The sequence below is a fragment of the Mytilus edulis genome, chromosome 14 (assembly GCF_963676685.1).
Source record: "Mytilus edulis chromosome 14, xbMytEdul2.2, whole genome shotgun sequence".
Taxonomy (NCBI): Eukaryota; Metazoa; Mollusca; class Bivalvia; order Mytilida; family Mytilidae; genus Mytilus; species Mytilus edulis.
Window position 1 is genome coordinate 5280974 of NC_092357.1, and position 24161 is coordinate 5305134.

General features: G+C 34.0%; 1 protein-coding gene and 1 long non-coding RNA gene across 3 annotated transcripts in view; one reads left to right on the forward strand and one right to left on the reverse strand.

Moving 5' to 3' along the window:
- Positions 1-24161, reverse strand: part of LOC139503038 (monocarboxylate transporter 12-like) — a 51472-nt gene that overhangs the window by 10704 nt on the left and 16607 nt on the right. Inside the window, exons 3-5 of the mRNA XM_071292714.1 lie at positions 13817-13960; positions 11517-12398; positions 9355-9480 (exon numbers count right to left, since the gene is read on the reverse strand). Coding sequence (XP_071148815.1) covers positions 9355-9480; positions 11517-12398; positions 13817-13960 — 1152 coding nt within the window. The remainder of the gene's footprint in view (positions 1-9354; positions 9481-11516; positions 12399-13816; positions 13961-24161) is intronic.
- Positions 4744-7213, forward strand: LOC139503039 (uncharacterized). 2 transcript variants are annotated; one of them, XR_011659009.1, is made up of 3 exons: positions 4744-4879; positions 6281-6368; positions 7006-7213. It is a non-coding gene; the product is annotated as an uncharacterized lncRNA (long non-coding RNA). The 2 variants fall into 2 exon arrangements; XR_011659008.1 differs by lacking the exon at positions 4744-4879 and having other exon boundaries at positions 6249-6368.

Sequence of the window (24161 nt, forward strand, 5' to 3'; positions counted from 1 at the left end):
TATTACTGATGTCAATGCCTTTTTTTACAATTCATCTTTATTTTATCATTTGAAGATGAAGACCATTTTCTTTTACAATGTAATAGACATTTGAGAAACCAATATATTCACAATGTTGTTGAAGTTCATTTTCAAGTTAACTTTTGGTTCAATATATAAAATTCGTTGTATAGTACAGCAAGATTATGAATTAATTGTTATTCTCCTCTATATGCGTATTTTGTATGATTATAAAATTTAATGATATAAATATAATACTAATGCATTTAAATACCAAAGGTAAAATATTTTGTATGATTAGAAAATTTAATGTTATAAATATAACACTAATGCATTTAAAAAATACTGTAAAAAAATATATGGCAATCATACCACATCTTCTTTTTTTATATTAATATTAGTTGAATCGCTATTGCACGTGTAAAATCAATGTATATTTCAAGAATACAAAAAAACGTTAACTTCCAAAATGTATTTTAATAAAACAAAATTTACGGGAGCAATTCATTTTTAATCAGACGATTGTGACACCATTATTAACAATACTGTAAGTAAAAACTTTGCACGGATTGTGCACTTTGATAAGCTGGTGGCGAACAAAATCTTTTCAAGAACATACACACGCTTTATATATTTATAAACTCAATTCGCCATACCCTGCCTTGAGCGGAGTTATGCTAGATCATACACACGCTTTATATATTTATAAACTCAATTCGCCATACCCTGCCTTGAGCGGAGTTATGCTAGATCCACGGGAAGGGTGCTATCAAACCGACTCTTCAGGGTACAATTATAAAAGTACTAAATGAAGGACGGGTTTGCTTGTATCGTTGCAAGTAGGCATGGCATGACGGGGTTAACACCCGACGGTCAGGTGCTGACGGCTTTCCAATTGCACGGATCTTAACGCTCATACAGGAGTATTACAAGAATTGAGTATAAGGGACCCTTCTTGAAAAGATTTTGTGGTTTCAAGACAATTATCTTGAACTCGCCTTCAGCTTATTTATTTATTGATAAAAGTACTTGTCAATTCCATCAAAATTGCCTTAAAAAAAGTAATAAAAAAACTGTCATGTTTTCGATACATTTTGTTTTTCATTGTAAATTTATGGAAATATGGAGTTGACAAGAGTTGACAAGATAATTAGAATATTTCAAAATTTATATATGAAATTCATATCGCCGATAATCATATAACATTTAACCTATGTCCTACATATGTAACAAACTTTGTGTAAGCATGAACCACAGATTTAAAATTGCAACAGACTGGAAGCCGCAGATTCTGCCTGAATTACTGACCAAGATATTCGACATAACAAAACTTCATTTTATTGACATAAGGCGATCGATATATGGTCAAGGAAACTACGAACTATCCGAATTGTTTCAAAAAATCTACACTTCTCCTTATATATGGGGCACAGAGGGGGGTTCTTCCGCAATGCATTTGAGTGGGGACATGTAGTTGAACCTCCCCTTTTTGTCCTGGGTTAGGACCCCCCTTTTTAAAATGGCTAGATCCGCCCCTGCGATTTCAAATTCTCCCAAAATTTAATTCTAAAATAAGAAGCGTATAACGAATATAAACATCCATCATGTGTGCAGATACGATGATGGTAATGGGTCCTGAGCGGTTGTTTAGACGTACCCGAAGAATAAATATAAATCACTTCCTGAACCTAAAATACATTTATCTGTAATTAAAGAAAATCAAAACGTGATAATTCATCTGTGGTCCGATAAAACGTATTCTCGATGTTGAGGTATTGACGATATACAATCACATTTATCAATATACAGCAAGTAAGTAATTTGGGGTTGAATGCCAGTAGATCAGAATTTGTTAATTGAACTTTACCTGTTTAAGGGCACTAGCCGCCAAATTCATGTTCTTCATCGATTCTAATAAAATTCACATGACGTGTATATAGTGTTGAATAGTTTATTAAAATGTTACGCACACTCTCGGCTGATATGCATAAAACCATTATATTTCACGACACTGCATGAAAAAGAAATTGACTTATCGTATAAAACCAGAACCAGAGACATATATATATTGTATCTAATATCTCTGCCAGAACTGAAAAATAAACTACATAGTCCACATAAGAGGGTATGGATGTGAATTAACAGAATAGACAACAAAGGACAAAGAAAAAAAGGAATAAAGAATAGTGAAAGAAAGAGAATAATGGAAAAAAGTGTAAGTTATAAAAAATATAACTAAAAAAAAGAAGACAGAAAAAAAGACACCCCTTCCGAGACGAGCCTTACATGCACTATTATTTGACGCTGCCGAGTTATTTTGAGATTAATACATGTATTAGTAGTCAGCCCGTAAAGCCTCTTTCACCAATTTGAGGATTACCCAAGGTTAATTTTACGGCGGCTCATTTATTTTGGCTTAGAAATAAACATAATTGACAAGTTTCTTTCCCCTGCATTCTCGATCCCACATGTAAATAGCACGGTGATTTCAAATAAGACATTGATTGTATTACAACACTTGCCGTCAGTATTTGAATATATTGATTAAGAAGGTATAGAAGATTAATGCACGCACACTATTATCCACCACTGGCCTAAATAGTTAGTCCGCAAACAACGAGCTCATAAAAACCTAGCACTTTAAACACAGCCACCGGCATGATGTGAATCTGAAAGCTTCCCACCATATCCATTTCTACCCATAGAAAACTTTTGCTATTCATTTATCAAAAATGAAATATGTTGATATTAATGGTATATAAGAATTATTGGGGAATTCAAACCATTCCTATTGTAAGTGATAAAACTAAATTTATATCAGGGTGATTGAAATGAGGGTGAAAAGGGGGGACCAGGAGTTCAGGGCCCCCTGTTTGGGAAAAAAAATTGGTTGATTATACATGGAATCACTGATGCATGTCAGGAGCAGGCCCCTCTTAGGCAGTCGGTGGGCCCCCACTTATGAAAAATTCTGGATCCCACCACTGTGGTCTTCAGTTGTATTATCTTTTAAAAAAAAATTACACCTGAATAGTGAGGGGTGATAGGACCTTTATCGGGACTCCGGGATTGGGTGTTTTTAAGGTCGGGATTTCGGGATTTGGGAATTCTTTATTCGAATTTTGGGACGTTGGGATTATGTTGTTTTTAAGCTGGGATTTCGGTATTAGGAGCCCCTCTACCCTCCCTCTATAGTGTATATTCTAAAGTGTAAATCAAGGGAAAATAATGTTAACTATCTGTGCATTGGGAACTATTAAAAGGTATTTTGGGGGGAAGAAAGAAGGGAGGGTGAGTCCATGGCAGGTAATCCCCACCCCCTTCAATTTGAGAGTATGCTATTATCTTGTCAACGGTCCATATCCCCACCCCTAAACCATATATATTCTTGAATGGGACAATAAAACAAATCAAATGAAATTAAAAGGAAGTGTTTGGGGGTTACCCCACCCTGTTCAATTTGATAATGTGCTATTATCTTGTGAACGATCCAGATCCCCACCCTAAACCATATATATTCTTGTGGGGGACAATAAAATTAATAAAATAAAATAAAAAGGGAAGTCCGTCCCCCTCTAGTAAGTAGTTTGAAAACTTGTAAACGGTCAAGATCCCCACCCCTAAACCATATATAGAACAATAAAACAAATAAAATGAAATATAGGGAGAGTCCATGGGGGTCACCCCCACCCCCACATGTTCGAGAAATTTTTAAATGGTTGAGATCCCCAGTGGGTAGGTTTAAAAATTCGGGATTCCTGTTTCCCACCCTCAAACCATATATATTCTTGTATGAGACAATAAAATAAACCAAATGAATATAGGACCATCCCCTTTGTCTTGGGTTGGGAACCCCCCCCCCCCTTTTTAAAATGGCTGGATCCGCCCCGGCATACCATCTAGCTAGCTATAAAGGCTTTAATAATATGAAATCAAACAAGGAAATTAACAGTGTAGGCAACTGTTTTGAATTAAAAAAAAGAGCCTTTTACATATATAACAATGTTAGATTTTTTGTGCATTTATTTTTGCTTACCGTATTTTCAATAATGGACAAAATTGCATGATTGAATATTGTAATTTAAGAAAAATCAGCATACATGTTATAAAATGGGAAGTGGAAACTGGGAATTTGACAAAGAGACAACAACCCAATCAAAGAGCAGACAACGGCCAAAGGTCACCTATAGGTCTTCAATGCAGTGAGAAATTTTCGGCACTGGTCTTCAGCTCATAAATATGTATCAGAAATGAAAATGAGATACAGCTTTCAGTTGTATTAATAAAAACCTCACAATAAGTTCTGAATATCAGAATATACAGTATTGCAAGATTCTCTCAAAATGTACACATAGAGCTGAAAAACTGTAAAATTAATCATGCTTACTTAACTTTAAAGTCCATGGAGTCCATCTAAATATGCATACTCTCGAACAAAGGAATATAAGTATGCAATAGACATCAAGTTTTCAAAAATAAGAGTATCTATGCCATTAACTTACGACAAGATCTTCAATCAAGTAATAATTTCGGTTTGTTGTTTAAATATTTCGGAGGTTAGTATGACCTCTTTTTTGGTGATGATGTTTTCGTTTTAAAGTTGGGAACATTTTTTGTACCAACAAAAATAAAAACACAAAGTCAATCTAGAATTATGTTTTTATCATTTTTTTATGTTTAGGTTGTCAGCAAGATGAAAAGGACAAGTATGCAGTTCAAAATTCAAAATGTGGATAAGCTGAGGTTCAAGGTCTTACCTTTGCAGATTTTCATATTTTGCATGAATGAATTCAAAGGTTATATGATGGACGGAAGAGAAAGAAAAAAAAACTTTTCAATTATCCTGCTCCTGGATAAATGTAAAACATCTTGTTTTTTGGTAAGTTTTATGCTCTGTTTTGATAGTGTAAGTGCATTCATCTGTCCAGTCTTTCCTCTAAATTGTAAGTTTTTGGTGAGTGTTCGCCATGAATTTCAGTAAGTAACTTGTGGATTTACATGTATATATACTCAAAATTTAGTACTAATATTAATGGGATTTTAGCATGACATCCTGCCAAATACTTGTTAATCATGTTTATGTTCCAGATCATACAAGTATTTGGACTGTAGGCATACAGTCTGCCCAATTTTAAGAAGTTGGTCAAGTTTATTAGAAACAAATGTACAGTACAGATCAACATAACTGAAATCTTTAATAGATTAATACAAAAAGTTTAATTGCAGTTAAAATAAAAACACAGGTGGTCCGAGAACACAATTAATTCGTAGTGCATTTCTTTTAGAACATAAATGAAAATTAAAAAAATCCCACCTGTGCTTTCTCAATGAAATTTTCACAGTGTGTTGTACTACTTTTGGGACAAATTATATCAAAATTATAGAAAACTTCATCGTCTCTAACTCAAAATACGGACAAATTTATCTTTAGGGCGTCTTGAAATCTTTTGACAGCTTCCGAAGTGCTATTTTTCAACCTTTTTCACCTGGACCAAATTACTACTTTCCTTTAAAATTCTGGACCCAAATTTTTTTACAGTGTAATTTCACCCCCCTACTTACAATTTGAGGCATTAAACATGGAGAAATAAATTTGGAAGGGGTAAAATAATTAATGGCAAGTAACCCACTGTTAACAATAGGGACTATATTCGTGAACAACAAAAATCAAGGGACGACAATTGTGGTCTCGGACCAGGTTTGGTCGAGCTGGTACCAGACAGTACAAGTATACTTAAATGGTCTGACTGTACACATATGGTGGGACTGTAAGTTCTGGACCGTAAATGTAAGATCAAAATACTAATATGGTCTGGAACATTTATACATGTCTTAAAATTAATATCAAACACGTTGGTGTTTTTGAACTTGGTATGATCTATATGTCAGGGGTGCAGGTTTTATTTGACCTTGATCTCATTTTCATGGTTTATTGATCAGTGTTTTTGTGATTTGGACTATTTTTCTTAAACTATAAGTAATAGGTCAACTATAATTGTTGTATTGAAGCCTTGATAGCTGTATATGTCTGCCTGGCATGGTTCATTAGTCTTTATTTATTTATCTTGGTTAATGTTAAGTTTATGTGACAGTTGTGATAAAGCTGTATACTTAGGACTATCAACATATTATCAATGATTAGTAAAAGAAGGCGAGACATTTCAGCGTGTGCACTCTTCTTATTAAACACACATTAATATACATCATGTACATTAAACAGCAAAAAAAAATATTGATGCAAGATGCCATTCAATAATAACTTTTACTCTTTTATGTATAGGACAAGAACTATAGAAGATACAGAGAAATTATAAACAGCAGAAATGATAGGCAATTTAAAATTTGCAGAAGCAAACTAAACCTAAATGGTAAGACCACTTTTTTTTTTTTTTTTTTTTTTTTTTTATAAAGTTGTTGAACTTGAAGAATGATAATCATGATTACTATACAAATTAAAAAGATGTGGTGTATTAAATATGAAAACTATCATGGCTTTAAGAAAGCAATTGTAGGCCTGTGACGACCTTCAATAATGAGAAAATCCATACCCTAAATTCAAAGTAGGCAGCTATAAAAGACCCAAAGATGAAAAAATGAAACAATCCAAACTGTAAAACTAATTGCCTAGTTTATTACAAAATAAATTACAAAAAATAAATATGACCGGTATGAAACAACAACAACAACAACCACTAAATTTTAGTGTCAGACTAAACTTACAAAAACTACAGGCTCTGAACTTTGGACAGGCACAATAGGAATATGGCAACCAATGATGTTAATTTCCTGCAAACACAGACTGGACTAATGTAAATCAACTTATTTTTTTTGCGAATACTTTATTTTGCATTTAATACTTTCTAGTCTACATCACAGCTAATCATTTTTCGCGAGGTTCAAGTTTACTTAATGTATTTTAATAAATAAAGATACATATGAAAAACATTTATTGCTGTTTCTCTCTCCATTTATAACATTTTATTTGTTTATTTTGTGTATTTATAGGTGATCAGACATCTTGGTTTTCATGATCAATAGGTCATTACTGAAGAGGAAACTTAAAGTTGAAATTTATTTACAAAGTGCATAATTGGATTAATTTGAACTGGAATGTGTGCTTTCCTGCAAAAAAGAAACAGGAAATTTCATCATTATCACATGATAATGCCCATAAACAAAATGGAGTTCTATCATAGATACACAAAAACACTATTGCATAAAAGCAACAACATATTATATATATTAATCGAAAGAAAGGAGAATGCAGAACAAATACTATTTTGTTGTTGAAAAAGGAACACCAGTTTTATCCACTCATTTACATCGCTCCCTCATATCAAATGTACGGAAGGAGATCTTGAAGAACAATTTGCAAAAATGTTTTCTCTTAGAATTGAAGGAAAATGTTAAGTGAATGGAATAATGTATTCACTGAATTCTTACGTAGTGGATTGAATAACTGTATACAAGTTGACACAGAAGAAAATTTTAATTTAAAATAACACGAAAAGTGTTTATTTTATTATTTAATCTGCAAACATATAAACAAGTTCTTTAGAACACCACAAATGGTATGACATTCAAATTGGTTGCTTATTAATGTATTGCATTGAAACAAATACAAGGAAAACAGAATCATTTGCTACAAAAAAAATTTATAAATCAAAGTTAAATTTTATAAAAAGTATGAACAATACCTAGATCTAAACAGTCAGACTTTATCAATTTTCAATGTCATTAAAAAATGTTGAGTCAAACATTTATGAAAGTTTTGAATATCATTTGCATCAACTATACAGTCTTGTAATAATTATATATATTCATACTGTTTATATGTATACATGGTATAGCGAAGAAATGTTTAACAAGTAAAAATAAGGGAAAACATTTCCTTAAGGGAAATTTGTTGTCTTGAAGGAAATCTTTTTCCCTTGAAAAAACAATTTCCCTTGAGGAAAAAAACAATTTCCCTTTGAGGAAAAATCTTTTTCCTCTATGGAAATTTGATTTCCCTTGAGGAAAACTACTTTTCCTTTAAGGAAATTGTTGAAAAAAGGGGCATAACTTTTTCAACAGTGGCGCTAGAGCCAAAAAATTTTAGGACAAATATCAGGGAACCAATACCAACCAAGTTATCAACTTCATTTTGACTTAACTCCAAAAATTAAGGTGAACAACTTTTGCTCTCAGCGGATTTGCAAACTTGACCCCGAGACAAATCTGCTTTTCTGAGATGTTTTATAAGGTTCCAAAAATATGTTATGCCCTACAGCTTTCCATCCAGCTAAGGCAGAAGTGTATTCTCTTTTATTCTCATATATCCAGTATTTGCAATAAATTGTAATTTTTATGAAGAAAAAAATTTAAATGGAAAATAATGATGTATTGTAATATAATATGTTCCCATGGGAAGAAAAATTGTTCCTATGTGAAAAAAAATTGTTCCCATGGGAAGAAAAATTGTTCCCATGGGAAGAAAATTTGTTCCCATGGGAAGAAATATTGTTCCCATGGGAAGAAAAGTTGTTCCCATGGGAAGAAAATTTGTTCCCATGGGAAGAATTAATTCCCATGGGAACTTTTTGTATTCATCTTTTCCCATGGGAACTCTAAACTTCCCATGGGAAAAATAATTTTTCCCATGGGAACTTTCAATGTTCCCATGGGAAATTCTAATATTCCCATGGGAATTATCAAATTTCCCATGGGAAATGTACTTTTAATCAGCTGCAGTGACATGAGTGACAACAGTGACAAGTTGGGACATATGGCATTTTTTTAATTTTTCAATAATCTATCACTGGGCAAAATTTTTTGTTGATATCTTGTAAACCGACAAAGTCAGATTTGCCGATACCGGAATGGCAAATTTGTCCCGCACAGTGTTAGATGCTGACATGTTAATTTGGACTACGGTGGAGTGTCTTATTTGCAATCACACTAAGTGGGTCCTACTAAAAAGCGTCCGGGGTAAAGAAAAGGCGCCAAGGGAAGAAAAACAAATATTATTAATTATATGGCGTTGTTTTTTCTTCCCCAGGCGCTTTTTCTTATCCTCGGGCGCTCCCAGGCGCTTTTTAGTAGAACCGCACTACGTCGTCTTATTTTCATATGTTGCCTTGTAACAGTTTCATATGTCCATGTTTCTTTAATGGGCATATAATACCATTCTTCTCTACACGAGGCAACGGATGTCAATGCGTATTCGTGCCACATATTCGTGATTTCGAATTTGTGCATACCATAAGAGGTAATTTGAACAAAACAACAACAACCATCTTAAAAATGTGTGTGAATTTGTATGTATTTTTCAAGAATTCTTACGAAAATGTAATATAAAAAGCTTTTACTCACCTGCAGCCGGTGTTCCAATTAATAGGAAAAGACCTTTGAATAGCAACATGTTACCAAAGGAACTTGTCAGATTATCTATTCCAACAAAATGAACTAAAACAATGGCGTTTAAACATATGTATACACCTACAATTATAAAGATACATGTCATTTCTTTGGAATTCATTGTCGGGATTTGATAAAAATTGAGTCAAGTATACTATTGACTTTGTGTTGTACTAATTAATAGAGATTTCCATTTAGTTTATGACATGACTTTCTCCTGAAACCAAAAAATGGTATAATCTCAATCTCAATTAAATCAAAGCAGGTAAGAGCAACCGTTTGCAGTTAGTGGAATGTGCTTCAACATTGTTTCCACTAGGAAGCTTAGTAAAATATTTGAATTGATATTTGCATCTCCTGTAATCAGTTGTGGCTATAACTCCAAGCATGACAAGTAGTTATCAAAGGTATTAGGATTATAATTTTGTACGGCAGACGCGCGTTTCGTCTTCATAAGACTTATTAGGGACAAAGACAGAAGTTTCGAGATTTTCTCGAAAAACGTCAATGAATGAACTCTTTCCAAACACCAAATGACCACTAGGTCGCAGTAGGGTCTTTAACAATGAGAATATTTCATAACACAAAGAAATTATTAAAAGTCATCAATATGTCAAATACAAAATAATTCAAACGTGGAAACTTAACAGCCACATTTATGTACAAAACAATAAACAAAAAATTAAAAAATTAACCAAATATATATATATATATATATATATTTAGCTGATCTGTAACAATAACATCTTCATGCCTTATATATCATGTACTGTAGTACGCCGCTAGATTAAAACTGACGTGGAAAGGTAACACATGCCCACCGAAAGCTCTTTTATTAGAGAGCCCAGGTGGTCGTGTGGTCTAGCGGGGCGGCTGCAGTGCAGGCGATTTGGTGTCACGATATCACAGTAGCATGGGTTCGAATCCCGGCGAGGGAAGAACCAAAAATTTGCGAAAGCAAATTTACAGATCTAACATTGTTGGTTTGATGTTTAGACGAGTTGTATAGATATATATATATATACAGCAACAAACGACATACATTACATTGTCAGGTTAAATTATTAATTTACGTCAAAAACATATATTTCCAAGCTTTAGTTCCAATACATTGTTTATAATTCAGAAATTCCTTTACCATGTTTAGGGTAAATTAGCAAAAATTATCAAAAATCGATTATGCTTGAATTTTGGCAATGTTTGTTCGGCCTTTATACAGCAGCTATAATTTGATTGGAAATAGGACAGAGAACTATCGCTTACGATGCGACCAAATGCCAATAATGTCATTATGAAAAACGATTTCGAGACTGTTTTAGTTAAATATAAAATGCAATAAAAACAATTGAAGGGTTTTTCCATTTATTTTACCATTTGACCTTTAAAGTCTTATGTAGAAGAAAAACGCGTCTGGCGTATTAAATTATGAATCTGGTACCTTTAATAACTACAAGATTTTCGTAATGTTCTATTGTATTGTTATTTTGTTTATTTAGGTGTCCTGAATGTTCTTCCATTTATTTGTATTGTAGTCTTAAGCTTGTCATGTCATGTTGTCATTTTAGTGTTATATTTAACATTGCCATAAAAGCGGGAGGTTCGACTAGCCACAAAACCAGGTTCAACCCACCATTTTTTCTTAAAATGTCCTGAACCAAGGCAGGAAATTGCACTTGTTATCTTATAGTTCGTTTCTGTGCATGTTGTTATCTAATAGTTCGTTTCTGTGTATGTTGTTATCTTATAGTCCGTTTCTGTGCATGTTGCATTGCTATTTGTTTTGTTGCACTTATTAAAGTGTTTCTGATGTTTCGTTGTTTTCCTCTGGTAATTGATGTGTTTGGCTCAGTTTTGGTTTGTAACCCGGATTTTTTTCTCTCAATCAATTTATGACTTTCAAATAACGGTATGCTACTGTTGCCTTTATTTAAAGGTCGTTTTTATACACATTGAATATTAAAGTAATAGTATATTTTGAATTCATTTTTTCTTCGGTATTGAGTTGGTCAAAGTGTTTTGCTTGTTTCTTAAATTAAATAGACTGCTATGTATATTCATTTTTTGTGTACAAAGTTTTTTGGTAAAACAGATGAATATCTTTTCAAGAATTTACTTACCTGAGGATGCACCAAATAGAACACTATAACACACAAGGTAGGCGTGACTATCGTTGAAAGGTGAAACAAAAGTTGATATTCCACAAAGTAGTATACTAATTCCATATATTAAAGATGGGTTTGAAAATTGTCGAGATGCAATCCACCCAAATACTAATCGTGAAACAGTGTTAGCCATGCCAGCTACTGATAGTAGAAAAGATGCGTCTGTTTTCGATATACCCACTTCGTATGCTCGATCAGGGATATAGATATAAGGTATTCCTGAACCTAATGATCCGAAACAACTACTTATCACGAAAAATATATACACTACATCTAAACACATGGCACATCCGAATACTGTATATAACTTCTTAAAATGATCAATATTTACATATATCTTTCTTTTTGTACTATTGATTGTTTTTGGACTTGAAATGGACGAAATGCTTGTGTTTAAATCCAAGTCTTTGTTTGTATGTGTATCCATATCGGACTGAGATCTAGTTACATTAGGATCACACAAATCTGAACTTTTCTGGTAAAGATAACTGTCACTTTTCCCTACAATTAACGAAGATTTTTCTTCGGAGGAACCTTGAGCATGTATTACCTCCCTTTTGTTAATGTCTAAGCTGTCTATCTCTTCATGTATCATTTTCAAATTAATAGGTCTGAAAAATAACCCACCAATTACACAATTTAACATTATACCAGCGGCAATTAGAACAGCTCCTCTCCACGTGTATAATTCAATTAAGTATTCAGTTAATGGCGCCAAAACGAAGGTGCCGATGCCTGTTCCACATAAAGCGATGCCCATTGCAAAAGCTCTCTTCTTTTCAAAGTATTGTCCAACACATGATATTGCTGCTACGTACATAAAGGCAGCACCAATTCCTTCAAATATTGAGAAAATCATTGAACATCGATTAAACTTTTGAATTAAAACAAGACAAATTTATATCTGACATTGCTTTTCGAAAAACTAAGGATTTTCTTATCTTAGGAATTGATTACCTCAGCTGTAATTGGCACAACTTTTTGGAATTTTGGATCCTCAATGCTCTTCAACTTACTACTATTTTGGCTTTATAACTATTTGGATAGTTACTTACACAGGCAAATTTCACTCACATCAATTTCACGTGAATATAAATTCATGTGAATCTCACGTGAAATTCACATCAATTTCACCTCAAACGAGCTTATACGTGAAACTCACGTGAAATCAGTTTATGTGAGTTTCATGTGAATCTCATGTGAAACTAATGTGAGTTTAACATCAAAATCATGTATTTTTTTCATGTGAAATTCACATGAATTTTTAAAATAGAAAATTTCAAATAACATCTAAATTTTCAAATTTAATTGAAATCATGAAAAATATCAATTTTGGTTGTTGTAAATTTCACGTGAAATTCATGTGAAAAATTTCACATCAGATTCATGTGAATTTTAATTCACGTGAAATTCACATGAAAATTTTCACGTGAGTTTCATGTATAAGCTCGATTGAGGTGAATCTCACGTGAAATTTTGCATGTGAATTTTATGTGAGATTCATGTGAAATTCATGTGAGCAAATTTTGCCTGTGTAGCGTCACTGACGAGTCTTATGTAGACGAGACATGCGTCTGGCGTATTAAACTATAAATCTGGTACCTTTGATAACTATTAAACAAAGAGAAAAAATTGAAAAGTAGTTATTGTTGTCAGACTGTGATTGGTTTGCTGTTTATATTTGCAATGGTGAGTAACATTGTTATTAAGTATACATGCAATAATGGTTAAAGCATAGAGTATTCGTTTGAAAATATACGTATTTTCGTGTTATGGATAATGTATATCGTGAATTGATATTTACGATGGGCATTAACTGTGCCCTCCTGATTGGATACACAAAGGCCAAACTAAAATTCACTAGTTTTGATAGACATTTTCAAAAATGCCTGCAACTGACAAATTTCTGTACACATTTCTCTCTCATACAAAATTAACTTTCGTTTCACTAGTTAAAATCTTGAATCATAAATTTTCTAGGTTTCAATATATAGATTTTTCTTAAAAATCATTTTATCGATACACAAATTGCCTTTTTATAAGCATATGGTCAATGACTTCGTTCTTGGTGTATCAACCAAACTGTTATCTTGATGGTAGTGAAAAACATAAACAATCGACCCAATTTCTACGTTTTGTGTTATTTTTTTTCTCATAAAACCCCACTTTGATAATTGTAAACCGTTAAAACTAAAACAAAAAAGTTTAGCATAAAGCGTGAAGCTATAACCAAATTATATACATATTAAACTCACCTGGAATTACACCAAAGGTAACACACAACCAGTATATATTAGGAGCAAAGGCGCTTGCAGCAAAACCAGCGGATGATATAATACCACCAACAACGGTGACAACTCTAGGTCCAAATCGATTGGTCAATACGCTTGCTATCGGACCTGTAATCATACAAATTAAATAAACAATCACGCCCGGGTTGAGTTCAATATCGAAAGCTATTTGACATGGGTCACACGAGAGCAAGATCTGCCTACTATTCCAGAGCTATAGAGATCTATCACTTCATTTGGCAGATTTCGTGTTGCTCCGTCTTTAGGTTTCTATGTAGTGTTTTTTTTAACTTACGTTTGTTTACGATTTTTGTTTAGTTCTGCAATGCTATTGGTCGCTCTTCCTTTCATTGCTGTCAAGATGCACTACCGTATAGCGGGTTATTTTCGTGGGGTGTAAATATTCGCTTATTTTCAAGTGTTACGAATTTACAGTTTAAGAAGGTTATAATATTTCTACAGTTGTATATTTTTCGAAACCTCTTTGAATTTCCCATTTGATCTTTTTATCATTGAAAACGGCATTAAAAATCATCCCTTTATCCGTGGTTGCTATCAGACGCTTTACCTTTATAATTGTTGCTAGGGTGCTCTCGTCGAGGTCCGCGTTCGAAGTATTATAAATAGTGGGTAGCTATTCAGTGTAAATTGTCATTCTTATCGGAGACGTTGATAGAAGAAGACTGAAAGGTAGGACCGTTAATATTTAAAGACGAGAACCAGGATTTGTCAAACAAAGTGGAGTGTTTGAAACCTGTTGAGAAAATATAAATAGTTTCGGTTCCGTAGAAGTTGTATAAACAGGGTTAGTGCTAAGGTTTTGCGTTCCACATCTCTCACTATTGCAGTGAGTGTTTGCTGTTAAACCATACCTTAGTGCTACCCTGTTCCAACAGTTATATAAATATATTTTAATAAAGTTTCATACGTCGAAAGTTTACAACAGTTTGAATAGTTTCCATACATTTGCTTTATTCAGGTTTCAGCCCGTTGATATACTTCGGTTCAGCCCCGTTTTATACATTCAGGTTTCAGTCCGTTTGATACATTTCGGTTTCAAACAGTTCGAAACATTTCGGTTTCAGACCAGTTCCAAACATTCAGGTCTCAGACTAGTTCCAAACATTTAGGTTTCAAACTAGTTTCAAACATTTCGGTTTCAGACCAGTTCCAAACATTTAGGCCTCAGACTAGTTCCAAACATTTAGGTTTCAGACCCGTTCCATACATTTATGTTTCAGATCAGTTTCATACATTTATGTTTCAAACCAGTTCAATACATTTAGGTTTCAGACTATAGTTTCAAACAGTTGGTTTTAAACAGTATTGGACTGAAAGGGTTTTAAACAGTTTTCAATTCAACAGGTTCGGGTTAGGTTGATAGGTGTTGAAATTCGTTTTATGTGGTATTTGTTTCATGTTTGTTAGTGGTAGTATAAACTTTTTATTGACTTTAGAACTTTTGAATTGCTTTTCAAATCCCAGGAAACTGGTACGAACCCGAGATAAAAATATCTAAATGTCCCCGCCCGGTTACACGTTACAAATGGTGGCAGCGGTGGGATTTGTCTAGCATTTCTCAAGCGTATTTTGTACATATAAATTGTATTTTATCATGAATTCACATAGGAAAGATAGTGTTTTATATGATCCTGACATAAGTTTAACTGAAGAACAGTTAAGTCAGGAAATAGATATTTTAACTGCCGAATTAGAAAAATATCGGCATATTAAAGACAGATCAATTTCCCAGTTTGATACACCCCGAACAGTGTTTAGACATAGTGATTCGGGGATAGGTTCAGTCAGGCGTTCCGAACAATTGTCAAAAAAAACCAAACTCCCCGATTATTGAAAAAAATGTAAGTAGTAGTATAAATGGAGGCGGTTTAGGAGCCCGATCGAGATCTTCAGTCAGGTTTGAAACATCAACACCTGCTGCAGAAAAACAAACTTCGAAACATTTTACTGAACAATTACAATTCCCAATTAGTGACAAATTTGTCACAAAAAGAGCAAGTAAAACTGGTTTAACTCGTGATACCGAGTCTTGTGAAGATAAACAATCCTATCCTTTGGATGGATACAAAAATACTGCTACCTATGATGGGAAAGGCTCTTGGCTTGACTTTAGGTCACATTTTGATGCATGTTCCCAAATTAATAATTGGACAGACAAAGAGAAAGGTCTGTATTTAGCCTTTTCTCTTAGGGGTCAGGCTCAAGGTGTTTTGGGAAACTTAACCCAGGAGTCGAGACAAGATTTCAAAGAATTGGTTAAGGCATTAGAAGAGCGTTTGTCTCCGTCTAACCAAACGGAACTGTACAGAACACAGCTCAGAGAGAGACACCAGAGAGCTGTAGAGACCTTGCCTGAGTTAGGCCAAGACATAAGAAGGTTAACTAACCTTGCGTATGCAACTGCACCAAACGAAGTGCGGGAGACTTTGGCAAAATAACAGTTCATAGACTCGTTAATAGATTCGGATATGAGGCTCCGAATAAAGCAGGCAACACCTTCTGATTTAAATGACGCTGTCAGACATGCAGTTGAGCTTGGGGCTTTTAACAAAGCTGAAAGCAAAAGGATTGAAGGACAGGGTTTTTTACGAACTACGTCTGAAAATAGACACAGTGCTGACAACATGACAAGTCAGCATTTGAAAACCATGTCAGAGACATTAATAGAGTTGCAAAAAGAAATGAGAGACTTGAAACGAAACAATAAAGGGAGGAAGCAGGGTGGTGCCCCGCAGCCCTGTTCATTTAGGTGTTATGCTTGTGACGAGGTAGGCCACACAGCATTTAACTGTCCTGCTTATCCAAACTTTCAATATAATTATCAGAACCCTAGATATCAGAACAAACCTAAAACAAAATATACTAACCAAAACTATGAAAATTCAGATACGACACCGGGAAAAGTGGGGGTCCATAAACTATATATTTCCTGATGCAGGTAGGTTCTTGAAAGCAAAAGTAAACGGAATTATCACAGATTTGTTGATAGATACTGGAGCTACAGTTACAGTTATCTCCACTAAAATGTTTAAGAAAATGTCAAATATGCCTTATTTAACTCCAACTGAAAGGGATATATACTTACAGCTAGTGGACATTCGTTGCATGTGTCAGGCAAAACTGAACTTGAAATTGAAACTGACACGTTCAAATGTATAAGCGCTGCCATAGTTGCTGACATTAATGTAGATTGTATACTAGGGTTAGATTTCTTGAGAACACATGAAGTTAACATAAATATATACAAGGGGACTTTAACTATAAAGGGACACGAAGTTAGATTCTATGTCCAAGGTCACATAGGCTGTGATAGGATTGCTGTATCAGAAACTATTAACATACCCGCTAGAAGTGAGATTTTTGTAAATGGAGCTATATCCGATGAAGTCCCTGACTCATTTAAAGTAGGGCTTGTTGAACCTATAGATGACTATAAGAGAACTAATAAAGCAATAGTAGGTAGGGCTCTTGTTGCAAAAAGTAAAAATCATTTACTTCTCTGTTCAGAAGGAAAGTCTGAAACCAGATGTGAAGACTGTGGAACAGTTTTTAAGAAGCAGGAGTATCTAAAAAGGCACTCGAAAAACATTCATGGAGTAGAGACTATTAAAAGGAGTAAAAGAGTTGTTGAAAAGAAGGTTGGTGTTACAGAAAGAGGACAAGATGATTTTGATCAGTCTGATCCTGAAAACCTGATACTAGTAGAAGATATTTCGGATGACATTAGCAGTGTAGACTTAGATAATCAGGATGATGCACATATCGATGGACAGGATTCAAAACTGAAAGCATGCTATAGTGAACAAAGCACAGACGGGTCAGTCAATCGTAAGAATGAAGAGAAGGAAGCGGTTTATCATTGTACGGTATATTCTGAAGAAGACACGTCACAAAAGAAAGAAACTAAGAAGGTATATCAAACGCCGAAAGACGACAGCAGTGGCCCTACAGTAAGGAAAAGGTGTGCCCCATTACTAGTGTTGGCACCAACAAAGAGAAAGTGTCAGTCCTTCATACGAGACAATATTGAGAAAGAAGTAAGTGAAGAATTGGAACATCCGAAAAGACAGAAGTTTGTAACAAAACAACAGGCCACACAAACCAACGTAACAAAAGAAAGGAAAATGTTTAGAATCATAACAAAGTATGCTGTGAACGGTCAACAGATAGAAAAGGTTGAGGAGCACGAGACAGTTTGGTTGCCGTTATAAAGATTTTGTTTTGTCTGTTTATTGATGCAAGAAGCATTATATGTATTATAAAACTTTGTTTTTGATTTCTGTTGTTATATATGTATATGTCCGTCCGTCGGATGGGGACGTTAAATCCGAGGTCCAGTGTTCAGGGAGAACCACGCTCTGTGCACGTTAAAGAACCCTTTACAACAACTCTTTTGAGGGGTCCGTAGGTGGCCTGTTGTGAGGCAAAATTGTTTTAACCCGGTTTTTGGCAACATTACTTTTCAAGTGGTATTCAAAATAGAATATTTGAAACGGTTTTATCTGGTCAAAATTTAATTTAAGTTCAGTATTCAGTTGCTTGTACAAATGTGAATAAAAGTATGATACTAGTATTTGGAAAATAGAAACTTAGCTAACAAATCAGAAAGAGCATGCTAGTCGAAAGAGGCTGACAGGAACCCCAGAACTGTGAGTAGGCTAAGGTACCCCTAGGTCTGACGCTTGTCGACAGATTGTTGTAGGAAAGCCATTAGTTGGTTATCATGGTATAACCCTCGGTGTACAAACAGTTGATGGGAGAGATATTCTGCGGAATGAGTGGATACATTGAGGTTAAAAGTAGGACCTTGGTATGGTGTCAGCTAGTGTTGACGAAAATGGTTTTGATTGTGTTTCGATTTAGTGAGTAGAAAATTGTAAACTCATGCGAGGACGCATGAAATCGGAGGCGTGGGTAGTGTTACGAATTTACAGTTTAAGAAGGTTATAATATTTCTACAGTTGTATATTTTTCGAAACCTCTTTGAATTTCCCATTTGATCTCTTTATCATTGAAAACGGCATTAAAAATCATCCCTTTATCCGTGGTTGCTATCAGACGCTTTACCTGTATAATTGTTGCTAGGGTGCTCTCTTCGAGGTCCGCGTTCGAAGTATAAATAGTGGGTAGCTATTCAGTGTAAATTGTCATTCTTATCGGAGACGTTGATAGAAGAAGACTGAAAGGTAGGACCGTTAATATTTAAAGATGAGAAGCAGGATTTGTCAAACAAAGTGGAGTGTTTGAAACCTGTTGAGAAAATATAAATAGTTTCGGTTCCGTAGAAGTTGTATAATTAGGGTTAGTGCTAAGGTTTTGCGTTCCACATCTCTCACTATTGCAGTGAGTGTTTGCTGTTAAACCAGACCTTAGTGCTACCCTGTTCCAACAGTTATATAAATATATTTTAATAAAGTTTCATACGTCGAAAGTTTACAACAGTTTGAATAGTTTCCATACATTCGCTTTATTCAGGTTTCAGCCCGTTGATACATTTCGGTTCAGCCCCGTTTTATACATTAAGGTTTCAGCCCGTTTGATACATTTCGGTTTCAAACAGTTCCAAACATTTCGGTTTCAGACCAGTTCCAAACATTCAGGTCTCAGACTAGTTCCAAACATTTAGGTTTCAAACTAGTTCCAAACATTTCGGTTTCAGACCAGTTCCAAACATTTAGGCCTCAGACTAGTTCCAAACATTTAGGTTTCAGACCCGTTCCATACATTTATGTTTCAGACCAGTTTCATACATTTATGTTTCAAACCAGTTCCAACATTTAGGTTTCAGACTATAGTTTCAAACAGTTGGTTTTAAACAGTATTGGACTGAAAGGGTTTTAAACAGTTTTCAATTCAACAGGTTCGGGTTAGGTTGATAGGTGTTGAAATTCGTTTTATGTGGTATTTGTTTCATGTTTGTTAGTGGTAGTATAAACTTTTTATTGACTTTAGAACTTTTGAATTGCTTTTCAAATCCCAGGAAACTGGTACGAACCCGAGATAAAAATATCTAAACGTCCCCGCCCGGTTACACGTTACACAAGGAAAGAACAAAATCGCCAAAATAAATTCCGCCAAATTATAAAATGTACATGCAAAGGTATTAATAAAAGTTTTGAATCCGCAAAAAAAATAACCGCCAAAATATTTCGTATGTATACCTCATTGAATGAAAATCGCGAAATTGCACCCCCTTGAAAATAACCAGCTATACGGTATATATTTTAATCTGTTTTCCTACCGAAGGTCGGTGGTTCTATCCAAGCACTGTGGCTTCCTCCACCAATAAAAAGCCACCAATCGAAAATAGCACAATATTGCTGAAATTGACGTTAAACTTCAATCAATTAATTAATTGATCGTTACCTAAAAATATTAATGACGCTCCATCAAACGGGTTAATGGAGCAAACAATAATATTACACTACTTGTAACTTTTGTAACTCGAGATCTGTAGAAATGACTGAACGGTAAAATAGTACCTAAAGCCAACATACACAGAACTTTATTTAAGAATTGAATGCTTCTTTTTGTAACTTCATTGGGGTGTTAAAGCGTTGACCGAAGTACATTTTGTAAGAAGCGCGAAAGCGCAGCATTCAAAAAAATTGCGCACGGTCAAAGCTTTTATAACCTTAATATAATTATGAAGTTACAAAAAGAAGCATTCAATACTTAAAATTACATTTTATAGCTTGAGCACCAAACCCAATACAGCCTGAACAGATTTGGCGTAGTCTAAGTAAGTAGCAGCATAGGTTTAAGAGCATGCGTAGTAGTAGTATTATCTAATTCATTTAATTTCAGCAAGTTATTTTTCGGCTTACACAAGAGACAATTGATACAAACAGGACATTGAAACTCCTAATTTGTAATTTAAATGTGTTTTTAAATCGTACAAGTACCGATACACCACTTCATAGCGGATGGTTTCAAAAATGTGGAACAAATTGCGAAACGGTATGGGATTGAAGAACCTGATGACCTTGGTGTTCTTCTTCTTATGTTGTATCAACCTTGTCTCATAGCTTGTGGGTATCACACATAAACTATCGGTATAATAAATCATCAAAATCTACCTAGACCAAAAACATATATTTGAATTATCTATTCTCTATTTATCTAAACATTTATTTCTCTATAACTTATGTATTTTAACCCTTATTTCCTTTTTCATATGTATATATTGTATTTCAGTAACCCATTATTCTCAATCATTTATTTTGTTTGCCTATTTTTCTCTATTCTTCACACTTTGGTCATTATTTTTTATTATGTAAACCCCACACGATATGACAGGATGTATTGATCTAGTATTGAAACGATATTTATATATGATATTTAAAATGTTTACACCACTAATACCACTGTCCCAGGTTAGGTGGAGGGTTTAACCCCGCCACATTTTTTTATGTATATGCCTGTCCCCAGTCAGGAGCCTGTAATTCAGTGGTTGTCGTTTGTTTCTGTGTTACATTCATTTTTTTAAATAAATAAGGCCGTTAGTTTTCTTGTTTGAATTGTTTTACATTGTCATTTCGGGGCCTTTTATAGCTGACTATGCGGTATGGGCTTTTCGCAATCTTAAAGGCTGTACGGATACCTATTATAGTTGTTAATTTCTGTGTCATTTTGATCATTTGTCGAGAGTTGTCTCATTGGCAATCATACCACATCTTCTTTTTTATATATTTATATGCAATCTAGCATAAAAATTTGACAAGATTTTTAAGTGGAGCAGCGTGTAATGTACATGTTCAGTGACACATATTAGATGTTTATCAGTATGCCCAATTTTTCTAATTGTGTACACGGTAAAAAGGGTGTTAAGATCATAAAAACAATTCTAAGCACATCTGTCACCACTTTTTTTACATGATTTGGTCCAAACGTGTCTCAATTCAATGTGTTTAGATTGTGATAAGAATCGTGTTTAGCTTAGAAATAAGTTTTTTTATTCCTAAACACTTTCATCATACAATTTAAAAGTGTTTAATTCAAGACATGTTTACACTTTATGTGCCTACTGAAGATTGTGTTTAGAAATTGAACACAACCCTACACATCTTTTAACTAAACATGTAATGCAGGTGGTTTATTTCCTAGTACAAGACTTTAACAGTGCATATGCACTTGATAAACTATAAATTAACATAAAACAGATTAGATAAAAAAAATAACGGTCGTTAAAAATGATATAATAGAAACAAAGATAAGTTTTTTCTTTGCACTAAACAAAGGTTATTTAGTTTTGGGTGTATTTTCGTGTGACATCTAAATCTATTTTTTTTTTATTTAAATGTGTAATTACACAAGTATACAGTATGTATTTGTTTGGTCTCGAATCAGCATATTTTACTTATTGTTTACCATCGAATATTTTGATAGATTGCCGTTTAATGTACAGTGACAAATATTACATGTATATTAGTGGTGACAAAATATTACCTCCCCTGTAAACAGTGCGCTCTTCTGACTAGAGGTAATCGGTAAAGAATGCTGTAATTGTTTAGCTTGTTAAAAATGAGCTAGCACAAACGAACTAAGATGTGTCAACATAATGTGAATATGATTACGAATCAGGTAAAATATTTATTGTTAAGTTTATCACCTCATTGTATCATTATATGATAGGTAAATGCGTGAATTTTTGATTTTCAGTGTCGTTAGGGTTCAAACTTGTAATCATGCCATCCTTTCATTATTTTTTTATATACTATCCAATGGTCGGAACACCTTGATTTTCTCCCAATTTGTAAAGTTGATTATGTTGCATGATATATATTTTTATCGGTGGAAAAAATTGATATGCAGCAAAGAGAGGCAGTTTTTAATTTGTGTTGCTATGTGAAATAAAGGGAAGTAAATTAAAGTAAAAGAAGGCGCGCTTTTACATATAGTAAACAATTTAATTCAGATGCATAGTATTTTGTCAAATGATAAAGAATATCGTAGAAACTTGCTAGAAATTCATCTAATTTATAAAAGATATACAACATGACATACTGAAATCTGAAAAGGGGTAAAACCACCATACCTTGAACAAATTCAGTAAAAAAAAGGGGGGGGGGGGAAATGCTACGAAATTTAGATTTTATTTATTTGTTGTCGACAGCCAAAAGATGATTTGACATGCAACTAACTACTTTTTCAATTTACTTGTAAAGTAAAATTGGCTTTTTTGGGGGGGGGGGTCTCTGTTCATTGTGGTCTAATATTTTCAGGTTCTCTTTGGATTGCCAAATAATATTATAATCAGCTAATTGAATGTTCAAATTATTTTGCAGCGATGGTCTGTATGGAAGGAAGACTGTCATAAAACCCAACAGTTCCGGATGGCCCTTTTAACTAATTGCTTAACATCAATAGCGATGTAAGATTCAAGTGTTTGATTTAGCACAGTTTAGTCAGGTTTTCCTTGTAATTGTGGCAGAAAAACCACTAGACAGTGTCTGGAATTGAAAGGATATCAAACGGATGTTTTATGGAATGATTCTCGTACATATGGCAATCATATGCATAGGAATGTGGAGCTAGTCTCTTTCATACAGCGATTTTTAATTTCCAATATAAACTCCGAAAAGACAAGAGCATAGAAATGTATACCAATGAGAAACATTCTTTGTGAATAAAATCATTCCAAAACTTAAATGTGTCATAAGTGTTGCATTATTTATCAGTAGAGATAATCAAATTCCAGTAATATTGCCCAACTGAAGGTTTTTGTTGGTAATGTTTTGTAAATCTTAGTTGTTTTGACAAGCTGGGCTGTGCAGGTTGCCCGGCTGCCCCTTTCAGTGTGAGACAATATTTTGTTTATATTGTAAACAAAATCACTGATTCAAGACTGGAGCGGGCCCCTTTTAGGCAGTTAGTGCGAACCCCTTAGGTTTCAACCATTACATGCAATACGGGGGGAGGGGGAAGATATTTTTTACCGAGTCAAACATTTTTCCTAATAATAATACCTTGAGATTTAACATATACTATGCTATATGTAGTGTTTATATTAAAGTATTGCCAACAAAATTCATTAAATTTGGGATCATAATATTGTTTAAGAAAAACCCTTACCCCCCTCCCCTGTACATCATAAAAATGCATAATCTTCTGTAACACACGTGCATGGTTAATTCGGATCACATATTTTCTATTCCGATATTATAAAAATTAGAAGATTCATATCATTTACAATATCATTCAAAAATTTTCTGGGATTTTTTTTTTACTATCAACGTTGAACCTCGAGGTTACACACATTGTAGTAAAAAAAAATCCAATAAAAACG